Consider the following 23,508-nt stretch of genomic DNA (forward strand, 5'->3'; position numbering starts at 1 on the left):
GACATTTTATTTCCAAAAGGTCAAAGGTCAACTTCAGTGTGACATCATAATGTTCAACTCTTTATAAGTCCTCTGTCTTCCTTTGTGAAGATAGTCACTAAGTGAAGACAGCATGTTTCTCACAGGAAATTATTCACAGGACTTGTTGATATATACTGAGATGTATATAACTGACTTCTCTCTCTTCTTATGTGCCTGCTGTGGGCTACAAGTGATCAACAACTGCTTCAGTTTAAAATCTTCTTTTCACATCAGGATAATGTATGTGGAAGGTCATGTTCATGTTGATGGAACAAAGCTCTGGTGGTTGAATCTGGTGGAATTGCAGTAGGTGCTTCATCATTTGTTGACTGGCAGGGATCTGCACTCTACTGAGTGCACTCTTCTAGTTAGTGATCCATTAATGTGTTATCAGCATTTTATGTAGTAGCAGGCTGACATAGTGTTAAGTATAATTTAAATACTGTTGGGTAGATTAACCTATAGCAATGCTCTGTATTTTATAAGATCACCATAGGTTTGGAATATAATGGTAATTTGATCTGCAAAGCAAAAGCAGCTACAATTAAATGTGAAGTGGTAGGCTGTTAAATGTAGTGGAGTATAAGTAGGCCTATAAATCAGCAAAAAATGTACTTAAGTACAGTACTTGAGTAAATGTTACTATTCACCACTGCATGTACAGGTATGTACACAGGTACAGATGCAGGTATGTAATATGTAATATGTAATATGTAATATAAGTAATGTATGCTGGTAGGGCTCTAAACATTAGTTGATTAATTGTTAACTATTAAATTAACTATAAACTATTCTGACAATTGATTAAACATTTTGAGTCATTTTTAAAGAAAAAAAGTACAAATGATCAGATTTTAGCTCTCAAATGTAATTATTTACTGTTTTCTTTAGTTCTCTATGATGGTGAACTGGATATCTATGGGCTGTGGACAAAACAAGACATAAAATAGTGATCAGAATTTTTCACAAACTTATTTTCTGATATTTTGTGGATCAAACAACTAACTGATTAATAAAAAAAAATAATTGACAGATTAATCAACAATGAAAATGGTATATTGAATACAACATATTGTTCTTTGTCTTTTGCATTGAGCTTATGTTCTGCTTTTATATTGGTAAAGCACTTTGTAAACCTGTTTTTTGAGAAGTGCTGTAAAGTGCTCTAAATAAAGGTTGTTGTTATTTTGAATTAAGGAATATAGACAGATAAAAGTAATATATTATGACACAAGGCTTCACAGTTAAGTGGGATCCTCTAGCGAGCATTACGCATCCACTGAGCGCGTGATGAGTTAAAAAAAGAGAAAGCAATCTTCCTGACAGCTGGGCGGTGCTTGAAGGGTCCAATAAAAAAAAGAATCCCCACCCCCTCCTGTTCCGTTGAACCGGCACGAGCAAGTTCTACACACATGCGGCAGTAGCGGAGCTTTCATTCAAACTGAGACGTTTCTGGACCTGAAAAGACGGGAGTTATTTTACATCGAATCAGATAGTCGAAAATATTTTTTTGGTGTAGCCACTTCATTTTTAACGTAAGGCAGCTTTTTTGAGGAAGTACATTTCATAATCGGTGTAATTTTTCATTATCCCGCGCGCGCTATCGTAACGTATGTGCGCGCGCTAATTAGCTTACAGGCTAGCAAGTACTATTTTTCACAGGACTGAAAACAGCGACGTGTGGTAAGTAATACTTTAGACTTTTTGTCGGAATAAAGAGCTTATGGTTTATTCACTGAACGCTTCGACTAGGATTAACATCGCAGTTTGATGGTAACATACATCTAATGCTAACGCTAGCCTGAGTAATAAACCATTGTGATACGTATGCGACATTAATGATCTGAGCTATGTGTTTGCTAGCTAGCGAAGACGAAAGCTTAACGGTATTTTGTGTACTTAGGATAGATAAATGAAATGGTTGTTAGTTCATTGATTGTGAGATGCTCTTAGCATTAGGCTTTTGAACCAGGGTGAACAGACGCAATCGACACTGCCCCTAACAATGTTCAGCTAACGTTAGCAGTATTGACCATCTGCTCAACACACACTTGGCAGGTCAGTAAAATTGGCTCGAAGATACACACGATGGTGACTGTCCACTCGGTCAGAGACCGCTTCTCCTGAATTACTAACGGTACATCCGGGTGCGCCCCCTCTTACGAAATCCACGTCAATCGTAATTGAAACTGAAGAGTATGAGCAAAGTAGCTTATTACAGCAGCTGTAACGACAAATTACACACATAATGTTAGTCTTTATCAAGGAAACTGACAAAGTCCTTCGAGCTCGTTTTGTTCTACGTTTGCGTGACGTGGTATGAAGAGACCGAGCTCGTGCTCAGGGCTGTGTTCTATGAATGGATGACGACACGTGCGCACGCAGCTAAAACCATAATGGCTCCCGTAGATAAGTCACTCCTTATCTTGTAACGATTTGGTCAAGAATTCTCAACAACAACGGCAAGAAACCATAGCATCGGTGAAGTGTCTTGAATGAAATTAGAGGACGCCGGGGTAATATAACCTCCGCGTTCTTCCTGCGACATTTACCAAAAATGGCTTCCTGTCGGGGTTTTTAAGATAGGCAGCTGTTAGATGTCCTCCTTCCGGTCCACAGCGTTTACTATAAGTTTCTCCACGTTTCTTAGGTTGTTTTATCTCATCCAGTCTTCACCACGTGAAACCTTCTTTGACCTCTGTGCATTTCTTAGTGTTGTCAGTGTATTTTTTTAAACATAGGCATAATAATAATGTTAATAATGAAGATCATCTTGGTTTCCTCGTTAATGTTTTTCTTTACTGTGCAGTTGGGCAAGTGGGTCAGAAATCAACTTACCCAAAATTAACTTTTACTTCCCTCTGTACAAATTGTTTTATTTTGGGTTATTTAATAACAAGACAAAACTTAATTTTCATGTTTAATTAAGAGCTGCAACATCTATAAGACTAGAAAATGGTGAAAATTGTCCACTCCAAGTCCAAGCAGATGTCTTTAAATATTTATTTTTGTCAGTGTATAACCCTGAAATATTCAGTTTAATATGATAATAACCTAAGAAAGTGAGAACTCTCCATACTTGAGTCTGAAAACAGTGTGAGCAGCAATTTCACAAGTAGATCATGAATACAGTTGGAATAAAAGGGCAGCCACTAAAATCCAGCAAAAGGAAGTGTCAGTAAAAATCAAAGCATTTACAACAAATAAAACCAGCAAAGGACAGTCAGAAAAATTTAAAGTCAGTAGAACATGTAGTCAAAAACCAGTAAAGGGCTGTCAGGGAAAGTCCGGTTCTCCAATAAAAGTCTGTTTGAAGAAGAGATTTAAAAGACATCCTTGATTCACTGATTCTGCAGACCAGATTTCCAAAGACAGCTCTTTCCATAATTATGGGGCTGTAACTGCGAATGCTCCGGCATCTCTAGTTTTTAGGTGTTCTTGGGAAACTGATGAGAGGCCTCTGACCAAGGATCTCGGGCTTTGTACCGGCTCATATTCATATTCAAAAGCAACGGAAAGATCCTAAAATCAATCAGTTAATTCTGAAAACATTCGAACCAATGCAAGGAGCTAAAACAGATATAATGCGGTCACTTGTTAAAAGCCTCGTAGTGGAGTCCTGTACAGTCTATAGCTGATTAATGGACTGAAAATGAATGGCGATGACATGAGGACAAACTGTTATTAACACAGGCCTTTGTCTGTCTTTTTTCTTTTCAGGATGTACCCCTGCTCATCTGCAGTTACAGTTGCACAATGGCTATCTGTTCACTCTGCTTAATAGCTCAGCACCAAAGCAACAGCAACAGATCTAGTATAATTACAGGATAGCAATAAGCCCACACTATACCTCTGTTTACTTTAACTGTTTTCTGGTCAGTGCCAGATAAACACATTACAAGTTTGCACTGCTAAATCTCAGAAACCCTGTTTAAAACAGGTGGGCCTAGAGAAAACTTATTTATTTTACCATTTACCTCTTTATTTTACTAGCTGCTGCTTAGAAATAGCATTAAATACTTTTTTGACAGGCATTCATTCCCTTTAAGATTGTGAAGCAATTCCTTTATAGTCTACAATCATGGTTTCAACAACTGCAACTGCAGCTGCAATAATAATGGTCAGTACAGTAGCGACCCAGACTGCCCTGACAGATTACATGTGGCTGCTGATTGTTGGCTTCATCATCGCCTTCATCTTAGCCTTTTCTGTGGGTGCCAATGATGTTGCCAACTCATTCGGCACAGCTGTGGGCTCTGGAGTGGTCACCTTGCGACAGGCATGCATTCTGGCCACAGTGTTTGAGACTCTGGGCTCTGTGCTCCTTGGGGCCAAAGTGAGTGAAACCATCCGGAAGGGCATCATTGATGTGGGCATGTACAATGGCTCTGAACACATTTTGATGGCTGGATCCATCAGTGCCATGTTTGGTGAGTATCTGCAACTTTTATGTAATTAGACCTGAAGTCATTGAAGCCAGTGAGAAGTGTTTGGTGACACGTAGGGCTTGGAAATGTTTGAATGTAGATGTCAAACAAAGGCTGTGATGAATTATGTAAAGAATTGAATCATTTTTCATTTTACAGTTTGTACTTTCATTGAAAAAAATCTTTAATGACTTTTGCTTGGACGATATTTGATCTGTCAAAAAAACAAGAATCAATTTGAAATGGCTGTAACTGCTTTTAGGAGATTTTTAACTTTTGCCAGTTTCTGCTGCGTTCCTACAGTAAAGCCCCTTTAATGTATTGTGTCCTCTTTTATTCTAAATAAAAGCTGAGGTGAGGGCAACATGTCTGGTCTAATGTAATCAATTTATTTATTCTCATTAGGTTCTGCTGTGTGGCAGCTGGCCGCCTCATTCCTTAAGCTCCCCATCTCTGGAACACACTGCATTGTTGGTGCTACTATTGGCTTCTCGCTGGTTGCCAGAGGCCAGCAGGGAGTCAGGTGGCTTGAACTCCTCCGTATCGGTAAGACACTGTAATCAGCTGACCTAGAAATGTGCTCAGTGTTTTCTTGAATTGCATCATGGACCATATAAATGTAATGGCAGGGTGTGACCGGTAATGCAGTTGTTATCATAATACATTAGCCAGTGTTATGTCTGTGTCTTCAATAGCCAGGTCAACGATTCAGTGTTATGAATTTGACTGGCTTCTTTAGGTTTAGCTAAATCCACTACACATACAACATGGAATGTATTTCATATATAAATCTGTAGAGATTCCAGTAGTCACTATAGTGTTGAGTAAGAAGGGAAGACATTTCATTAGCTCTCAGAGAGCATGAGTCATTTTCACACAGTTTTACTGAGATATACAGCAACAGTACTAATTTCACAAGTTGTTTCTCACATTTGTTAGATCAGATGGTGGATTCCAGGTTTTAGAGAAATAAAAAAAAAACCTTATCACAAAAAATCAAATGTCTACATCATTCAGTTAGTACCCTTATTGATTTATAGGCCGAATGAAGTGTAAAAAGATCCACCTTGCCTGTCCATATGACAGGTAGCCACTTTGCTCACATTTCTTAGAAAAAACGTTAGTGTATTTGCTAGAAGAAACTTATTTCAGGCAAGAGTAGGAGGACAAGTTTTTTTCTGTGACAGAATTGTCCAATATTACATTTCCACTAAATTACAATGCTCATATTTCTTTAATCTGCAGTTGGTTCCTGGTTCCTGAGTCCACTTTTGTCTGGAATAATGTCTGGCATCGTTTTCTACTTTGTGCGCATGTTCATCTTACACAAGGTAAGCTGGTTGTCAAATTGTCGACGGTACCTTTCTCCATTTGTGAGTGAGACAAGAACCTTCCGGAATGATACATTTAGGTCAGTTTCAACAGTCATATTGAAATGAGGAAATGTTTTGTTACATGGCAAGAATAAAGGTACTGTTCTTTGAAGCAGTTCCTTATTTGGCTCGTACAGCAAGGTTCAAATTGCCACTGTGCCCTTGTTATGTCATCAACTGTAACCTGACTGCAAAATGCTGCATTTCTGTTCATACAGTAGACTTTGTATTTCTGACTTGGTGCTCTGTTTGGTCCCTGCAGAAAGACCCTGTGCCTAATGGATTGAAGGCCCTGCCTGTCTTTTATGCCATGACTATGGGAATCAACCTGTTCTCCATCATGTTCACTGGAGCTCCGAGTGAGTATCATTGTTTGAGTCTTTTTGCTCTGCATGCCTGCCCACAGCCACAGCTTAAAATAAACTGCTCCCTCAGACAGCCGGATGCCCACACGTATTCCAGACTGAACCAGACTGTGTTTACCATTTTCACAGAAGCCGTGTTTATTTTAACATGTGTTTTTGGGGCTCTCTTGCTTGTGGTTCTATGTGGGTCATAGCTGGAATGAAGTTTTAGAGCGGAGCACAACAGGGAGATGGAAATAAGAATTCACTTAACTCTTGACGTCACTGACTGTGCCCTTCAGACATGAAGGAGGAAAAGAGAAGTAAAAAGGGTGTTGGAAATGTTCATAGTTGTCCACTGCACATAGCTGTATAGCTACTCAGAATTTTTATAGTAATGCTTTGAATATTTGTTGGCTTTTCGTCTTCAGAATCCTTTTATTAAATGAGCAACCTTTGCTCCTTTGTTTTCTCTCTCTACAGGGCCTAACAGTTCAAGATGTTAGCTGGCCTGGGCCATTAAATGGCTGCTACAGGCCAGAGTTTGACCAGATATGGTGCGCTGATGTGTGCACACACATCAGCAGCACACTCAAAGAGAGGAGATCACTTGCAGTTCCAACGTAGCCCATAACCCTGCTTAGCCAGGCTCATTCTGTACAGTTGTGTGAAGTCCCTCACATCTCAACACACAGTGTACATGAGGACTTGTACGTGGGTACCTCATATTAAGAAAAAAAAGGTGCGAGACTACATTTCAGATACCCTCATAAACTCACTGTGTCTTCTATAAAGTTGGAGGTAGATTTAAGTTGGGATTTAGAATTTAATCTTGGACATCATGGTATCCATATATGCTATTGTAGACGTGGGTACATTGTTATCACACATGCATTGGGACATTACTTAAGACTCAAGACCACAGTGGAACTAGTTTGGTTATGGGTTAATCATCCATCACTGATCAGTTTCCCAGAATAAGATAAAGCACGAATCACAGCTAATCAAGTGTCCTCAAAGTTAGGCGTGCCATTCTTCATATTCAGACCCAGTTTTGGATAGTTTACTACACTGGCACACAAGACAGCAACAGCTCATTATTGCTGATATATGCCCTCTAATGCACCGGTGGTATCTGCAGCCAACTAGAGTACAGTATGTTTAGTTTCCTGTGATAGGACTCTGCGTTCCCCTGATCTAGATCCTGTCATAGTGGTGCGATTGGACACCAGGCATCCCACAGCACATTCCTATTCTCAATATATACACCAGTGCCAAAGACCTCAAGTCAGCCAGTGTGTGCAATTTGGGCCAAAGAATTTGAGGGTCAGCTGTCGACCCTTTACAGTTGAGGCCTGGTGTGACTTGGGTTCTTCTCACCTTATAAATCACTCTGCTGGCTCCACTGCAGCCCCACTGTAAAATGAAAACCTAACCAGAAACAGAATTAAGATACAATCCTGCCCTCTTAAAATGACTCACAAGTAGAGCAAATAAAATGATGAATTAGTTGATTATCATCATTAACACTAAATTAGTCATGAAAATAATTGGCAGAGAATGAAAATAATCATAAGTTGCAACCCTATCATGAATGTTTTTTCAGGTGGACATGAAGACTTTCTAAGTCAGTCATTTTTCAGCCCGGGTTTTAAATGTTTTTGGAAAAAATGTCTCAATCACACCATAAAGACTACAAAATGAAAATTTTGTCTCATAATCATATCCTTCACTTTTTTTGCCAGTATGGTTTTAAAATGCATTCATAATTATCTTATAAAGGTCATGAAAAGAAAATTGAAGTTGTTGAAATCTGCAGAAACACCATACAAACACTTTCAGCTCTTCTAGGCACCTTGGAGACACTGGTAGGAACAATTCCCTACGTTAGCTGAATTTTGCCCATGTTGCTGCCCTTTAGAGAACTGTCTGCCTGTTTGATATGCAGGTCTAAACAGTTTTTGCATACCACTGTATGATTCAAAGTGCTGAGTGTCATAGTGACAGTACATTTTGACCCCCTCACACCAGCCTCAATTGACAAACGTCAATGTGTTTAGCTAGATACAAATTTTCTGCCTGGGTTACCTTCTGAAAAACAAACACCCGGTGGCGTCGGTTGCTCTGGGAACACCAAACAATCAGCAACATTAAACTGCTACTCGCATGACTTATTTTTAACCTGAGCCATAGTTCTGAAACAAAACCTGTGTCTTTAAAGGCTACTATTATCATGGATAGACACTTATTGTGAGGAGTGAACCAACAGATCCCTTCAGTGCTGATACTTGATGCAGCTGTCACTTAATCCTAATACTCCTGTTAAGTATTACACCAGGTCCCAGACAAAAGTGAGGACAAATAACTAAAGGTTCCACGCCTAGTGAGTCAAACTGCCACTTTAACTGTTGTTGTAATTGAGGTTGGTGGTGAGAGGCACATATATAGTAGTGGAAAAAAACAACAAACTATGTTATTGTGTAATGTAGGCCACGGGATACAGAGGTTTTAGGGAGGGGTTGGGAACGCAGCCGTGGTTAAACTCAATTTCCTGCGCAGTCCTATTCATCCCACTGCAGGGCTGTGGTATAAACTCACCCCTTTGTGTGGGAGTGTTTATCAGACCGCTAGACGTAGGCTAGTGTTTAAATCCTCTCTTTTATATTTTGTAAGAAGTTGAGTACAAACAGGTCACTGTGACAAAGAGTATTCATGTGAATGCTGTCAGGCCCCCTTTGTCATTTTCAGAGCAGTTTTTTGTCCCTTTTTTCTTTGTTGAATTCCCGAGAGAGTAATTGCGCAGAAATGCCTGAATCACACCTGTCTCTGGATGTCTCACTTACATGTGAGCCGCTGCTCTTCAGTGGACGACAGGAGCTTCAGCTGTTACAGAGCCGTCTTCCGGTGTTTCCTCTTATGCCCCTCCAGTGTTGAAGGGAGTGAGCTTCCATTGCGTAACTAAATAAACATCAGTTAGGTGCTCTGCAGTCTCATGCTGCAGCGTGACTCAGTGGAGAGAGCGCACTGTGGACTCTGCCCTCAAATGAACATGGCAACCGAGACACTTATCTCTTAGCTCTCTTAGCCTTGGCCCTCGTTTCCTTTTGTTTATCTTAAACTTCCCAAACATTCCCAAGTTAGTGGAAGTGTTTGTTTTGGTTGTTTCTTAATTATACTCAGCCAAGGTCACCTCACCAGAGGTGGTGGTGGTGGGATTTTCAGCAGCTTTTTTTTTTTTTTTTTTTTTTTCCTCCTTCTCCTGACCACACTGCTGACTTGCATCCTCTCTGTATGACAATGATCACTGCTTCTCCAGGGAAATTTAAATAAGTTGCTTTCATCCAGCATGTGCTGCATTATATCTGCCTCTGCTGCACCAGCTTTGCTGCAGTCTTGGCAAGAGAATGCCTTTATTGCTACAGCAAACAGCTCCCTCCCTTCTTTTCCCCTTTCTCTTTTCGCCTTTTAAGGAACTCATTGTCTATGTGCAGTGTTGGCTAGGCATTTTGGGGTCATGGCGACATTTTTGCTCTTTCACCTTTGAGATGTTACATAACTGTTCACATCTAGGGGTACACATGTTTTCCATATTTAACTGTGATGTAGCACAATGAGGTAACACAGTCATGCTTGTAATGCTAACAGCTAAAGCCAAAAGATGACTCGCATGGCCAGATGTTATTAAAATTATTGCTATTTCCTTGTAATTAATTTTCATTAAATTAAATTTAATTAATTAATTAATAAGAATACAAGTTTTTCCTGATATGTTGACTTGTAGAAGCTGTCATGTTTAACAGTTTACTAGGGATGAGCAAGTACACGATCTGCATCTGTTCAACCAATGAAATTACTTGTATCTGTACTTGGATTGGGCAGGATTTAAAAAAAAGTTGGTCGCTTAAGCCTGAAATTTATATGGGTTGATCATAATTTGCTGTATTTGTTATTCATTAGAAAAATATTTACAGAATATCTGTATGGAGCTTCAGAACAATGTTCTTGATCACAAAAGTAAGAGAACCATTTTCAAAAGTTTTTTTTTTAAACATGAAAGTTGTTATATTATTAGAAAACTACAGAACAAACTCAACTGAGTTTTTTGTTTTTGATAATAGTAATATAGGGTTGAGTGAATGTTCTGTAATAGTTCTCTTGTGATCAAAACATTTTTCTGAAGTTTCATTCCGAGGCTGTTTTTATAATAAATGCAGCAACTTCCAATCAACAGCTGTCATTTTCAGGCTGAAATTAACAAATTCTGGTTAAGGACCGCCCACTTCCAAATTAAGTTCTGCCCATTACAAGTACTGACATTAAAACGCCACTCTAACGATATTCAAAAAGTACATTATTGGCATCATATACTTGTTTCAGCAGTATACTCGCTCAACCCTACATTAGGAAGGTAGCACCCGCTGCCTAGTTTTTTTTAAAACTGCCTTTCTCTGTTTGCCTTCCCGTGTGTGTCTGATTGTGTCTGGTGACTCTTCAGTGCTGGGATTTGACAAGATCCCTTGGTGGGGTATCCTCCTCATCTCATTGGGCCTCTCTCTGCTGACTGCCATCGTGGTCTGGTTTATTGTCTGCCCTCGCCTCAAGAAGAAGATCGAACGTAAGTCACATTCATGTTTTTGATTTTTGGTGACCTGATGACTCAGTTTCAAAAAATCCCTGCCACCAGTGTCTGCTGACCACTGAAAAGATGGTTTCCTCACTAAAGCCACTGGACTAGCCAGGGATTTAGCACTGCACATGTAACGTCAAACTATTCACACCGAGGGCTCATATTAATCCAGCAAATGGAGCTCAGGGATATTTTGTCATAATGGAGTTGCTTTAATGAAAATCATCCAAAGATATTGTTAGCAGCTTTTGTTCTATAATCCTGGATTAAAGTAAAAATCCATCCGCATTTACGCGCCAATAGTGTGGTTTTGGTGTTGAAGGGGAACACCATTCATTTTAACCTTCATGACTGTTGTGTACTTCCCTCTATTGTTAATGATGCAGTAGTTTGTATTCAGTTGTCCCTCATAACATAATTCTTGCCTTCTTTGTTCATCTATACAGGCAGATTACAGAATAGCTGGATCTGACACTACCTAGAGCAGGACTATTCAATTGCTGCTTCTTTTTTTTTTTTTTTTTTTAAAGAAGGGCCAGATTCAAACAGGAAACGTAATTGTCCAGCCTCTTGTCACTTTAAAGATATTAATCTAAATGTGTAAAACAGTACACATTTTTGAGTTTTTTTCCTTGCCTTTATTAATATTCACAATTAGGAAATAAACATTATGTACAAAAGTACAGGGAAACAAATGGCATCTTTGTTATCTTAGAATAGAAGTAGCTGGTTTTAATACACACATTTTGACTCTCTAAAATAACGTCTGCTTAAGCTTAAACTTAGAATGTTAGCTCATTTAGATAAAATCATTGATATACTTATTTTTGTATTAATGTTCAAATGGCTGAATTGAGATTGTTAAAGGGCTGAAGTCAGCCCACAGGCTGCCAACTGAAAAGGTCTCACCAAGGGCATAGGCCCACAAATGTGGTTTTCATTTAGTTTTCAATACAACCCTTCATAAAACTGATACATCCAAAACTTGATTAAAAAAATGTTAGTTTGTTTTTTCTACTTAGCATGGTGATAACCTTGTTTGACAGAGAGACAGACCTTAAAATATTTTTGAGTGATATTGTCAGCCTGTCAGATGTAGTCTCTTAAAGTAACAGAAACAGCAGGTCTGTCAGACTAAGCATGATCTGTCTTTCATCCAGTAGACAAGCAGCCTAATTGGGTCATAGTGATCCACTAATTGGGCTTTACCTCCTTGACTAAAATAAGCCTAGGTTGACTTAAGGTAGTGACATGGAATTTACAGTGCATGTATGGGGAGCAGGCTGAGGGTGACAGACAGCTTCAGCTCTGGCTTTGACCAGTTTGGATGATGCAGTTTGGCTGGCTGGTCAGAATACTCCTAGGGTTATCACGCAGAAAATATCGGCATGAAGTATCTGATTCACTTTAAAACCACAAACAAATGTCATGTGAGCCACAGGCTGTGTTGAGTCTTATCGTCTTTCATAAGTTGAGCTGCCGGCAGTAGTGTAAATATGGTCCATGTACGGTCATAATCCATTTATCTGATCCTGTGAACACAGCAGATCGCTTTTGAACACGGGTAACGTTGCATTTATGGGACAAAGGTTTTTTTTGACTCTCGGGTTATGCAATTCTTACAGCTCCCTGAGGCTTAGGTTGAAAGTAAACACATGTGCTGTTCTAGTATTTCTCAGCTGTACTGTTAATGTTTGGACATGAACCAAGCAATATCTCATCCCCTACTAGGAGATATCAAGTCTTCCAGCCCCTCTGAGAGCCCCCTGATGGAGAAGAGGGAACTGAGAGAGGCCCACTGTCCAATCCTGAAACAGACTGCCAAGGAGACGTCGACACCTACCACCCCAACCATCAATCAAAACCCCCCTGCTCAGCCCCAGGCTGCCCCTGAGGAGCGCAGGGTGGCATTTGACATTGGAGATTCCGATGATGTTGATAATACTAAGGAACGCAAGGTTGCGTTCGCCATTGGAGATTCTGATGACACAGACTACAGCATTTCAAATGGCGGTGAGTATGCCAACAGTAACTTTGTTAGTACATTTATATGTAATAAAATTGTGTAGCGTAATGATTAAGTAGGTAATGTAACTCCTCTGCTACAACTTGCATGAAATTGAACTTACTGGGTTTCCATGGGTCCCTTAACATCTGAAATCCAATCTGAACTTAAGGCTTTAAAATATGAGTAAATATAAATATATATAAATATGAGTTTGACAAAGTTTAAACAATACTGGATCAAGAAGTTCACATTACACCCCCCACCCCCACCACGTAAACAGTGGTCATCTCCCAGTATTGTTCTGTTTTCACATTGGGAGCACCACCAAACTCTGCTCCTAGCACTGAATGTGAATAAATTCATTTCTTTGAAAATAATTTTGGAACTTTGTTACCTTTTTTGCCAGTATGAATGTGAAAAATGGTCTTAAATTGCATTCATAATGGCCTTACAAGTCTTGCATTTAACTTGTTGAAAACTGCAGAAAATGTGAATTTGACTTACAAGTACTAATTTATTTTTGTACTCTTTCTGAAGCCCCCAAACAGGTTCAGTCCAACAGTCAGGTCCAGGTCAATAACCAGCAAGTCCAGCACAGCAGTGGCTCTACAAATGCTTCCAGTCAGGTCCAGTTCAACAATCAGGTTCAGTTCAGCAACCGGCCCGCAGCACAGATCCCAAGTAACGGTTACAGCCAGTACCACACAGTCCACAAGGACTCCGGCCTCTACAAGGACCTCTTGCACAAGCTCCACCTGGCGAAGGTCGGCGACTGCATGGGCGAGGGTGGTGATCGACCTATCCGGCGCAACAACAGCTACACTTCCTACACTATGGCCATCATTGGCATGCACGGAGACTTCAAGCATAAGGATGCAGACTTCCGTGCCAGTGAGGATGCCGAGAAGGGCACTGGGTCAGGTGGTCAGGATAGGAAGCGTGTGCGTATGGACAGTTACACCAGCTACTGCAACGCTGTGGCAGAGCACACGACTCCTGAAGGTCTGGGAGAGGGTGATGTGACACTAGAAATGGGGAAGGAGGATGCAGGTAGCAGCCAGAGTTCTCTGGATGAAGATGGGCTTGATGCTGATAAGCCAGAGGTCTCAATGCTCTTCCAGTTCCTCCAGATTCTCACTGCCTGCTTTGGATCCTTCGCCCATGGAGGAAACGATGTTAGGTATGAAGATTCCTTCATGAAGTTGAAGTTTATTATCAGATAGATAACATTTTAGATTTTCTGGCACTTTTTTGGTGACATTTTAACTTCTCAAAATCAAAACCTTTGTCCACTATTTTAATAATCTCATTCCCTCCTCTGCAGTAATGCCATTGGACCTTTGGTAGCTCTGTGGCTGGTTTACACGACCAGCAGTGTGACTTCAAATGCACCCACACCTATTTGGCTTCTGTTGTACGGTGGCGTGGGCATCTGCGCTGGACTCTGGGTGTGGGGTCGCCGAGTGATCCAGACAATGGGCAAGGACCTTACCCCCATCACCCCCTCAAGGTACAGACTCCACAGACAGTGCAGAAGCTGTTTTTCCTGTTAGTCATAACCACATCCTCCTCAGACATTACCCGTCTTTGAATTTAGCTGGCATGCTCAGACACATCCACCCCAGAAACATGAATGTTGTTTTTTCTTTTCCCTGCAGTGGTTTCAGCATTGAACTGGCCTCAGCCCTGACTGTCGTGGTAGCCTCTAACATTGGCCTGCCTGTCTCCACCACCCACTGCAAGGTAAGCTGGTCAAACACTGTGGTCTGGGACCTAGACTGAGACACGGGGGAAGAAACTCTTAGTGTAAGGGAGGCTACAGTAAATAGCAACCCAGTCTGGTAGACGGTCCAAATGTGGAGCAACTTCCTCCATAATAAAATTTTACATTTTAGTATGCAGACAGATAATTTGAAGGTTAACTTCATTTTTGAACCTGGAGAGAAAGTGCTTCAGCTGGCAGCTGGGTACCAAACTTATATACTCTTAGCACCAACAAAATTTTTTCAGTCCAATTGATAAGACACAAAAACATGGGGAAATCAGCTTTAGGTTGAAAAATATGAAAGTTAATGTCTTTAAGGATTATGTAATTTATCTGATACCTATTGTGTTTCCAGGTGGGCTCAGTGGTTGCCGTAGGGTGGCTGCGCTCTAGGAAGGCAGTAGACTGGCGACTGTTCAGGAACATCTTCATGGCGTGGTTTGTGACTGTGCCCATCTCGGGCCTGATCAGTGCTGCCATCATGGCCATCTTCATCCACGGCATCCTGTGAGCATTCGGCTGCACCCCGAGCAGGGGAGGAGAAAGAAAGCCGGTCCGGTGCGTACCAGGAGAAAAGGAGTAAAGTTGGAAGGCCGAAATATATCGCTTACCTCAAGCCAACAACTTTGGAAGAAAAAGGAGAAAAAAAAAAAGAAATGTTTTGAAAGGACTTGTGATATGGGCCTGTGGTTCTTGGCTACATCATTTTCGACCTAGAATTTGCTGTTTGTTCCAGTTGGACCACATAACTTCCAGCGGGAAGCTTTGCATTTCTTTGTTCTGACTTGCTTTTTCATATCATCATTCTGTAAAGAGTTAATCTAAAAGCATCAACATTTTTTTTTCTAATACTCATTCTTCCATTTTTTTTACTTTGCAATTATGTATATACAACCATGCTGTTTTAATTTTGTTTTACACATTAGAAAGAAATGAACAATTAAATGCAGTATTAGCCTTTTACAGATGTAACTCTCCAGTCATAACACATGCAACGTATCGTAGATGCAAAAGGAGTATTTTTAGGTGAAAAACAAGATTATTGGTGTGTGTGTGCGTGTCCCCCCTCCCCCAATTTCAAGTATTTGTTACTGATAAATTCATATTTTGCATTTGGCTTCCTTGTATCCCCCTAAACTGGGAGGTTTTGGAACAAAATTTACTTCAAATATACTAAATTCATAGAGGTTGGCGACAGCGTTATCTACCATACTGAAAAATTGTGCAATCACGTTCCCAGCACTGTGGTTTTGTCATTATGACCCACAGTTATGAGTAATTTACTATGGTAGAAGTACTAATTGTACACACTGGATAACCACCTGCAGAATGATATGTAAAATACTGTATCATTAGCAAAAGAAGTCAGTGCACTTCTGGCAGGAAATGACAAAGCCCTAATCGTTTAAATCATTGGATTATCTGTGGTCCAGTTCTTTCATCAGAATCTTCTGAGGCTCTACATTCTTGATTAGTGTAGAAATAACTGCCTGAGATCACTTTGGTTACTTGAATTTGAGAAATGTAACAGCAGAGTGTCAACATGTTCTCAAACAAGACCTTAAGTCTCCTGTTAAAACTTGATTGCATCATCCTTGATGGTTAAATGCTTTAGGTCTGCTTCAGCCTTGTTTTTCTAGTTCACCTTGTATCAGCTACTTCCAAGTATGTTTTTTTTTTCTGTGGAATTTGCACCTACCTAGACATTTGGGTTGCTCTAGCGTTCCTCTTTCTCCCTCGGCCCATGAGAAGTTAATGAGGTTGTAAATCAGGAGGAAATGGGAACCTGAAACTGGAAGATATCTAACTGGGTGGTTTGGCGTTGAGCTGACCTGGTCTCTTGTTTGAATGAGGGCGGACATACGTTGCATGCCACCAGTGTGTGGTCATTTGGCTGCAGTACTAAATGCATTTCAGACCTATAGATGCTGTAGTTGCCTTAATTGTTTTATTTTCCCTTAGGTACCAAAGAAAAGAGTTTTTTTGTTGTTTTTTTTTAATGCACATCAACATACTCTAGTCCACAATCGTGGACCAAAAAAACAAATGAAAAATAAAAAAAAACTGGGAAAATACTGGTGTTGAACTTGCTTTTGTTCTTAATTTTAACCTTTATCCTACTGACTGGGGTACCCACAGGCAGTGGAGGTATAGATTTTGTCAGGTGCCTTATCTGGTCGCCCTTTATTTTTCAGTACACTGGTTTGATGTAACAACCCATGCACTGTATCAAATTAGACAAAAACTAGACTTATTACACTTTTTGCTAGGGTGGGAAAATGATGCACTTTAGTTTACAGTGCAGCTGTTTTGTAATGTATCCTCAATTACCCACTAATAAAGTATAAGGGTCTATAAGTGGGAAACCATATAGTTTACAGTACAGTTACAGCTATAATGTGCCCCTATTCATCCTTTAATAAAATCTAAAAGGATCTATATGGAAAATAGTTTACAGTTCTGTTGCAATGTCCTTAATTGACCTCTAATCAAATAATAAGGGTCTAATATTGTCTAATAAAGAACAAATTTTAATTTTTTTTCTACTTAAACACAAAACACAGGATGTTCTGATTTAGTGTACTGTAAAATAAAGTGTGACCTTTTATTCTGTCTATCCAGTCTTTCATGACTGTCGATTTGTTCCTAATGATATCATTGATATGATACATTGATGATGATATGATTTGCTTTTTAAAAATACCAATGTATCGGGGTCCTCTGGGACTCAAGTATAACGCTCTAAGTGAGGTAGGGGCCGTCTGTCAGTTACTGTGAAGGTGATAGATGCAGCAGACAGATTGCATAACTCAGATTGTTATAAAAAAGATATTAGTTAACATATTCATATGATGGTTGTTGTTGTTTTTTTTGTTACAGTTGCTTGTTGGGGTCCTCAGGGACCTCCATCATTATTCCTTCTATGTTAAATATGTTGATAGGATAGAACAGTAATTTACTACTTTATAATTCTGGCTAAATAATGTGATATTATCTGAGCAGAAGTCCCAAAAAGCATTCCTGAAATACTGTACAAGTATGTTCCCATAGCACATGACATGGAACAAAAGAAGACACAGAGGTTGTACAGATAGGTGGAATAGTTCCCTCTTTATTGGCAGTAAGCTCAGTGCAGCTCAGGCACCGGGTGATGAATATGCGCCGGGATCCACATGCTTCTGTGCTTTCTCACTCCAGTACATCTGTGACGCAGGGACAGAGAGAGAGAGGATTCCTTTACGCTAGCTTTACATTGCAAACACACCACAATTCAGTAGTTTTCCAGCGCTTTCAAAGCGACTATATGAATAACAGCTCTCCTAGGTTTTTCTGATATGACTCACTCCTCCTGCGCAGGGAGGCACTGATGAATGATGACTGCAGCAGTGTGCGTGTGTGATGTTACTGCTGTAAAGCACAAAGCGAGGCCTACTCTTTCCCCAGAGGATTAGGATTTACTGCCACAGGTTGATTTTCCGTCTTTACACCAGCGCATGAAGGTCTTACTTGACTTTTCTAACACAGGGAATCAAAGATAACCCATTTTACTGCATCAATAACCTTGGATCAATTCTCAAACTATCCTTTCAGCATCTTGTAGGGCAGGGACAGTGCATCCTTGGGCCAAAAATAGCCAGAAGCAGATGATACAGTATAAATCAAGCACAATAAGCACCTGGGGACAGACGTCTCGGAGTGCCCTGGATTCTTGTCCTAGATTTACTCACATACAAGGAGGACTGTGTTGAAATAAACAATCCCAGCATCTTATTTTGAGGTCAAGCTGTTTGTCATATCTGTGGTGACCTGAATATCTCTCCAGAAAATGTGTCTGGAATGTCTGGACGCATTAAAATTGGAAACAAATACCAGTTCTAGAGCCTTTACAAGCTGTCGAGCTGTAAACGTATAATTGCTCCTGAGGCATTTTACTGTTTACTTTATTCCGAACCCAACCTATAAAGGTTGTTTGACACTATTTAAATCCAGCTGAGACTGGCTCTGACCGGCTCTGTTTTGACTATCCAGTTCATTGCATAACCTACAATTTAACTCTCACTGTGTTGCTCAAAACAGTTCACCACATCTTGCCTCAGCAGGTACCATGAGTCTGCCTCAAAAAATGTTAATCACTGCCTCTGAACTCAGGTCATTAGCTAACGGGATGATGACAGTAAACAGATAAGAATACACTCAGGCCTAGATGTGGGTCTTTGTGGTAAGTGTGTGTGTGTGTGTGTGTGTGTGATTTTAGTTTGAGTTTTCACCTTGGTCCTTGGTTGAATCCTGACTGATTTCATCTGCGGAGGAGAAACAAGAAAATGGGGAATTAGAGCAACGAGCTATAGTGTAAGATTCATAAGAATAATGAGTTTTCAGGGGACAGTTAATTTGCTCTCACCCACACTGCTCACAGTCGCTGCCTTTGCCTCATGGTGCTCTGGGAAGATATTAAAATGTACTTTGAAAAAAAAAAAGAGAAAAGCAAGGAACAGTATGTCCCTATTTTTCTACCACAGCAATGTAATGAGAGGGGAAATACCCTGTAAGTCAGTATAATGAGGAACTTTCTAAAAAGGATGAGTTAGTATCTTATTATTTTGAGAAAGTTTCTCATTACTTTGCAATACTAAGTGACTATTTTGAGATACTACAGCACTATTTTATGATACTGCATCATTATTTTGTGATTCTTCATGATTATTTTTCAGATAATATGGAATTGTTTTATGATTCTGCAGCATTATTTCAGGTGCTAAGTCCTTATTTTTAGGTTCTAAGTCAGTATTTTGCCAATTTTTAGTCCTTACTTACTTATTTTGTGATACTGGGTCGCTATTATTATTACTATTATTTTGAGATACTATGTCATTTTGAGAATTTCTCATTATTTTGGATTACTGAATCATAATTCCAGATACTACATTATAATTTGGCCTAGTAAGTCATTATATGGAGATACTAAGTCATTTTACGGATCTATGCCATAAATTTGGCCACACTAAGTCATTTTATTGAGAAAACTTTTCATTATTTTGCAATACAAAGTCATTATTTTATGAACTACATCAATATTTACAGCAGTAAGTCATTATTTTGAAAAAAATCTCTTTTTTTTTTTTTTTTAAATCTAAGCATTATTTTGAGATGCTAAATGATTATATCAAGAAATTTTCTAATTTTAATGATTGACTTTTCAATTTTTTGATAAATAATACATTTCAAATAGCAATTGCTGTTTGAAATGTATGGGTATGAAAAAGAAAAAGAAAAGAAAGTCCTAATCAGTATTACTCAACACTTGTGTTTGTTTTCCTAATAACTGTTGGTTGTAGTACTTCAGTGTAACACACATACCCCGTCTCTGTCTCCCTGTCAAAAACAATAAAGACAGATATTGTCATTAATAGGATGACAGAAACTGAAATTAAAGCCTTAATGTGCAAGAAAACTGTGCAAACGTCACAAACTCACCCTCTGCCTCCTCAGAGGACTCAGACTCTGCTGATTCTGGGGTTAACAGAGAGGAGAGACCGGTCACAAGACAAGACTGTGATATTTTACATGTCAGTGTACTGGGACATCCAGTTCTTTTTCCAGACCTCTTCTAAACTGTCCTTTATCGCCATCTACAGGCTGACATTGAAACAGTAAAACCTGTGTTACCTTCAGGAGCTGCAGCGTCAGGGTTCCCGCCTCCCACTGCTGGAGGAGGAGGATTTCACAGTTACATAATGTCCTCATGTCCAGAAACATCATATCTTCTCTGTTCTGTCTGTTTATTTAACACACCTGTGCTGTCAGCTGCAGCTTCAACACACTCCTCCACTGTTGGGAACATCGCAACAGGTGATTGGGACATTTAATCAGGGGTGGAAGTAACTAATTACAAATACTCAAATTACTGTAATTAAGTAGCTTTTGGGGGTACTTTTACTCTTATAAGTAGATTTTCAAGTCTGTACTTTTACTTGTACTTAAGTAATCATTATGCCATGTAATCTACGTAGTTACTTTTAAAATCATAGTACTGAGTACAATTTTAATTAATATCCAAACCTTTTATCTACATTTTTGTACCCATTTGATGGTGATTTGATAGCAAACAAGCTAATTAAAATTATTTGGATGAAAAAAAAAAAAAAAAAGGATGTCAATGATTGATCTTTAATTGATTTTGCGTTAAGAATTTAACCAGTTCAAAATGTATTCATGGGTATTTAATCAATAGTCATGGCACTAACTGCACCTCATCTAATTTTGTTTTTTGTCTGCCAGAGACATTTGCTGAATAAAGAAATAAAAACTTAAAATGAGAAAAAAAATATTAATGTATAATTGATTGTTTGTGTTTTAACTGTTGGTAAAGAAAAACAAAATTTAGAGCCCTAGTCTGGAGAGGTGATGGTGACGTCATCAGTTACAGGTAACTAATACTCTAAGTATTTTTTCTGATGAATACCTTGTACTTTTACTTACGTTTTTTTTTTTTTTTTTTTTTAGCAGTGTAACAGTACTTGTAGTTGAGTACAGATTTTCGGTACTCTTTCCACCCCTGCATTTAATACACCATTAATATGTGAATTTGTCATGGGATTACTAAGTTTAACTCACCAGATCCGTCTTGAACAGCCTCTGTGTGAAGATGAATTGAAATATTTTATTACCTGTTAACTGTTGAATCAGCTGTTATTAGTTTTGAATGAAGTCAAACATTTATATGTTTCTCTCACCAAGATAGCGGCCGTCTTCATTCTGTTCCTCTGTAACTTCACAGGAATGAATGGGAAAAAAAATATTAAAGCTTTTGCATAATTTTAAAATATCTACTTTGAAATAGAATTCAACTTCCATATAATAAAAATATATATACTAATTCTTATACTATAGTACTATAGTAGTTAATATGGTATTTCAATGTACTTTATTGTGAGTCTATTGTACATTGTATGTTAATGTAGTTTTAAAAAAGTATACTTTTTGATTTTGGGGTGAACTGTCCCTTTAACACAGTGAATGAAAGGTGTATTTGCTTGTGATCATCGCCCTGACGTGGACTTTGGTCAAACTTACCATTCATCTGAGCCGCCTCATTCTTTTGAGCGGCTTCAAACTCCATCTGATCTGAGGAGACAGAGTCATAAAATGATGCAAAACAGGAACCAAACAAGACAACGGACAGTTTGACGACGTCAGGTGTTACATGTACAAGATAAATGAATTAAATTCTATATACTGTGTTTTACTTAAATTTTATTATTATTTTGTGGGTTTTATTTTCATCCTTATTTGTATTACTGTTCTTGAGTGTGTTTGATTGATGTAAATATGCATTCAGTGTATTCTATTGTCATCTTTATCTTATTTTTTACCAGTGGGTTTTATTTTCCATCTTATTTTCTATTAATTATGGCATTCTATCCCTGTTTTTATGTTGATTCTCTCTTTTTTGTGTGAAGCGTCCGGTGCATGGAATTCCTTTGTTATAAAACACTTTGAACTGCATTTCTTGTACAAAAGGTGCTACACAAATACATTTTAGTAATGTTATTATTATTAAATTCAAAATTAAAAATGTCTTGAGGATCAGTCTCCTTGTCATTATAAAACAATTGGCACTGCTTCTCAACCAGGTGAATTAACACACACACACACACACACACACACACACACACACACACACACACACACAGACACACACACATAAATGACATTAACCACATTGGACCAATCCAGTGTACCTATTTTCTGCAGTTCAGTGAGTCCATCTGTATGAAAAAAACAAGACATTTGGACTGAATTACACCAGTGAGACATGCAAGTATCATCACCTTTACATTATTATTATTGTTGATGATATTATTAATAATAATTCCTCACCATGCTGAGCAACTACTTCCTCTTTCTCTGCAGATTTCAGAGATGCTGAGAGAGCTGGAAGGCATCACAACAAATACATCAGTCAGCTTCAAATAACTATAAAACTGACCATTTAATCTTACTTGTAAATAAGATCGTCAGATTTCGACCTCCGTTAAATCATCACATTTTAATTCCCTTGAAAATCATGATTATAAGTATATTCTCCTTACCAGAGTGAAATGCTGCCACAGCGAGGAAAACAAACATTGGCACTAGAAACCTCATCTTAGCTGCTGGTCTGGTTGTAGATTGAAGATGTGTGATGTCCCTCCAACCTGTGTGTGTTGTGTTGTTGTCAGTTTCCAGCCTCTTATATCCTCAGTCACATCACATGCTTTGCATGGACTGGCGGCTCTGGTACCATTGTTCCTCCCTACCTGAGAGAACAACTGGGTGGCACATCAGCACACAGACGTATCCTTATTCAGACCATCAATGCCACCCATTGTTGGCTCATCAGTCACATGGGCCTTTATTTGGGATGTTATTGTGTCTGTTCGGTTAAAAGAAAAGGGAGACCTTGCGTTTGAGCTGAAAACAACATTCATTTCCTTTTAAGAATGGAAATGATGATTTCACTGCACAGCCTATGAATGACTGCCTCTGTGTGTTTAAAAAAAATTAAAATAATAGATGATGGTACAATGGATCATCATGTAGGTTTAAGTCTGGATTATCTAACCAGTAAAGGGCGTTAAATTCAGTTTGTCACAGTTGGTTTGTGGTAAATTGATTAACCACAGTTTTGTTTGTCAGTATGCAACCCTAAAGCTCATCTGTAATAAAAGCTGAGGTTGACATGATTTGCCGTAAAATACTGAAATAATAAATTATTTGTATTGATGTCAGACAGATGAACTGAATTTCCAAACACAAAAAGGGCTGAGAGCTGTAAAACAAAGCTGAAATGTTTAATAAAATACCTGGAGGAGAGACTGACCTCGACATGAAAACTACAGTCCAAATACTGGGCTGAAGCTGTACACATTAAATAAGTTAACTCCTGATTAAAGATACAAT

At 38.9% G+C, this 23,508-nt stretch overlaps 2 protein-coding genes across 5 annotated transcripts; one reads left to right on the forward strand and one right to left on the reverse strand.

The window, feature by feature from the left end:
* The first annotated feature begins 1,393 nt into the window (after positions 1 to 1,393).
* Positions 1,394 to 16,640, forward strand: slc20a1b (solute carrier family 20 member 1b). Its single transcript, XM_084745427.1, has 11 exons — positions 1,394 to 1,704; positions 3,742 to 4,451; positions 4,854 to 4,994; positions 5,694 to 5,779; positions 6,084 to 6,180; positions 10,661 to 10,780; positions 12,524 to 12,805; positions 13,338 to 13,980; positions 14,125 to 14,310; positions 14,459 to 14,543; positions 14,921 to 16,640. Exons 2-11 carry the CDS (start codon positions 4,103 to 4,105, stop codon positions 15,074 to 15,076), a joined length of 2,145 nt encoding a protein of 714 aa, XP_084601553.1. The 5' UTR covers positions 1,394 to 1,704; positions 3,742 to 4,102; the 3' UTR covers positions 15,077 to 16,640.
* A 1,008-nt stretch (positions 16,641 to 17,648) lies between these two features.
* Positions 17,649 to 22,810, reverse strand: LOC146308336 (uncharacterized). 4 transcript variants are annotated; one of them, XM_084746550.1, is made up of 13 exons: positions 22,659 to 22,810; positions 22,447 to 22,500; positions 22,308 to 22,334; positions 21,640 to 21,690; positions 21,300 to 21,335; positions 21,181 to 21,201; positions 20,359 to 20,394; positions 20,233 to 20,268; positions 20,041 to 20,076; positions 19,924 to 19,938; positions 18,968 to 19,006; positions 18,834 to 18,866; positions 17,649 to 17,768 (listed from the first exon to the last, which is right to left on the reverse strand). In XM_084746550.1, the coding sequence occupies exons 1-13, from the start codon at positions 22,711 to 22,713 to the stop codon at positions 17,755 to 17,757; spliced, it is 453 nt and encodes a 150-aa protein (XP_084602676.1). In that variant the 5' UTR covers positions 22,714 to 22,810; the 3' UTR covers positions 17,649 to 17,754. The 4 variants fall into 4 exon arrangements, with proteins under 4 accessions (XP_084602676.1, XP_084602675.1, XP_084602678.1 ...); XM_084746549.1 differs by having other exon boundaries at positions 20,233 to 20,271; XM_084746552.1 differs by lacking the exon at positions 20,359 to 20,394.
* Between the last annotated feature and the right edge of the window lie 698 nt (positions 22,811 to 23,508).

Source organism: Lutjanus erythropterus, chromosome 20, assembly GCF_056507025.1.
Source record: "Lutjanus erythropterus isolate fLutEry1 chromosome 20, fLutEry1.hap2, whole genome shotgun sequence".
NCBI classification, from domain to species: Eukaryota; Metazoa; Chordata; class Actinopteri; order Lutjaniformes; family Lutjanidae; genus Lutjanus; species Lutjanus erythropterus.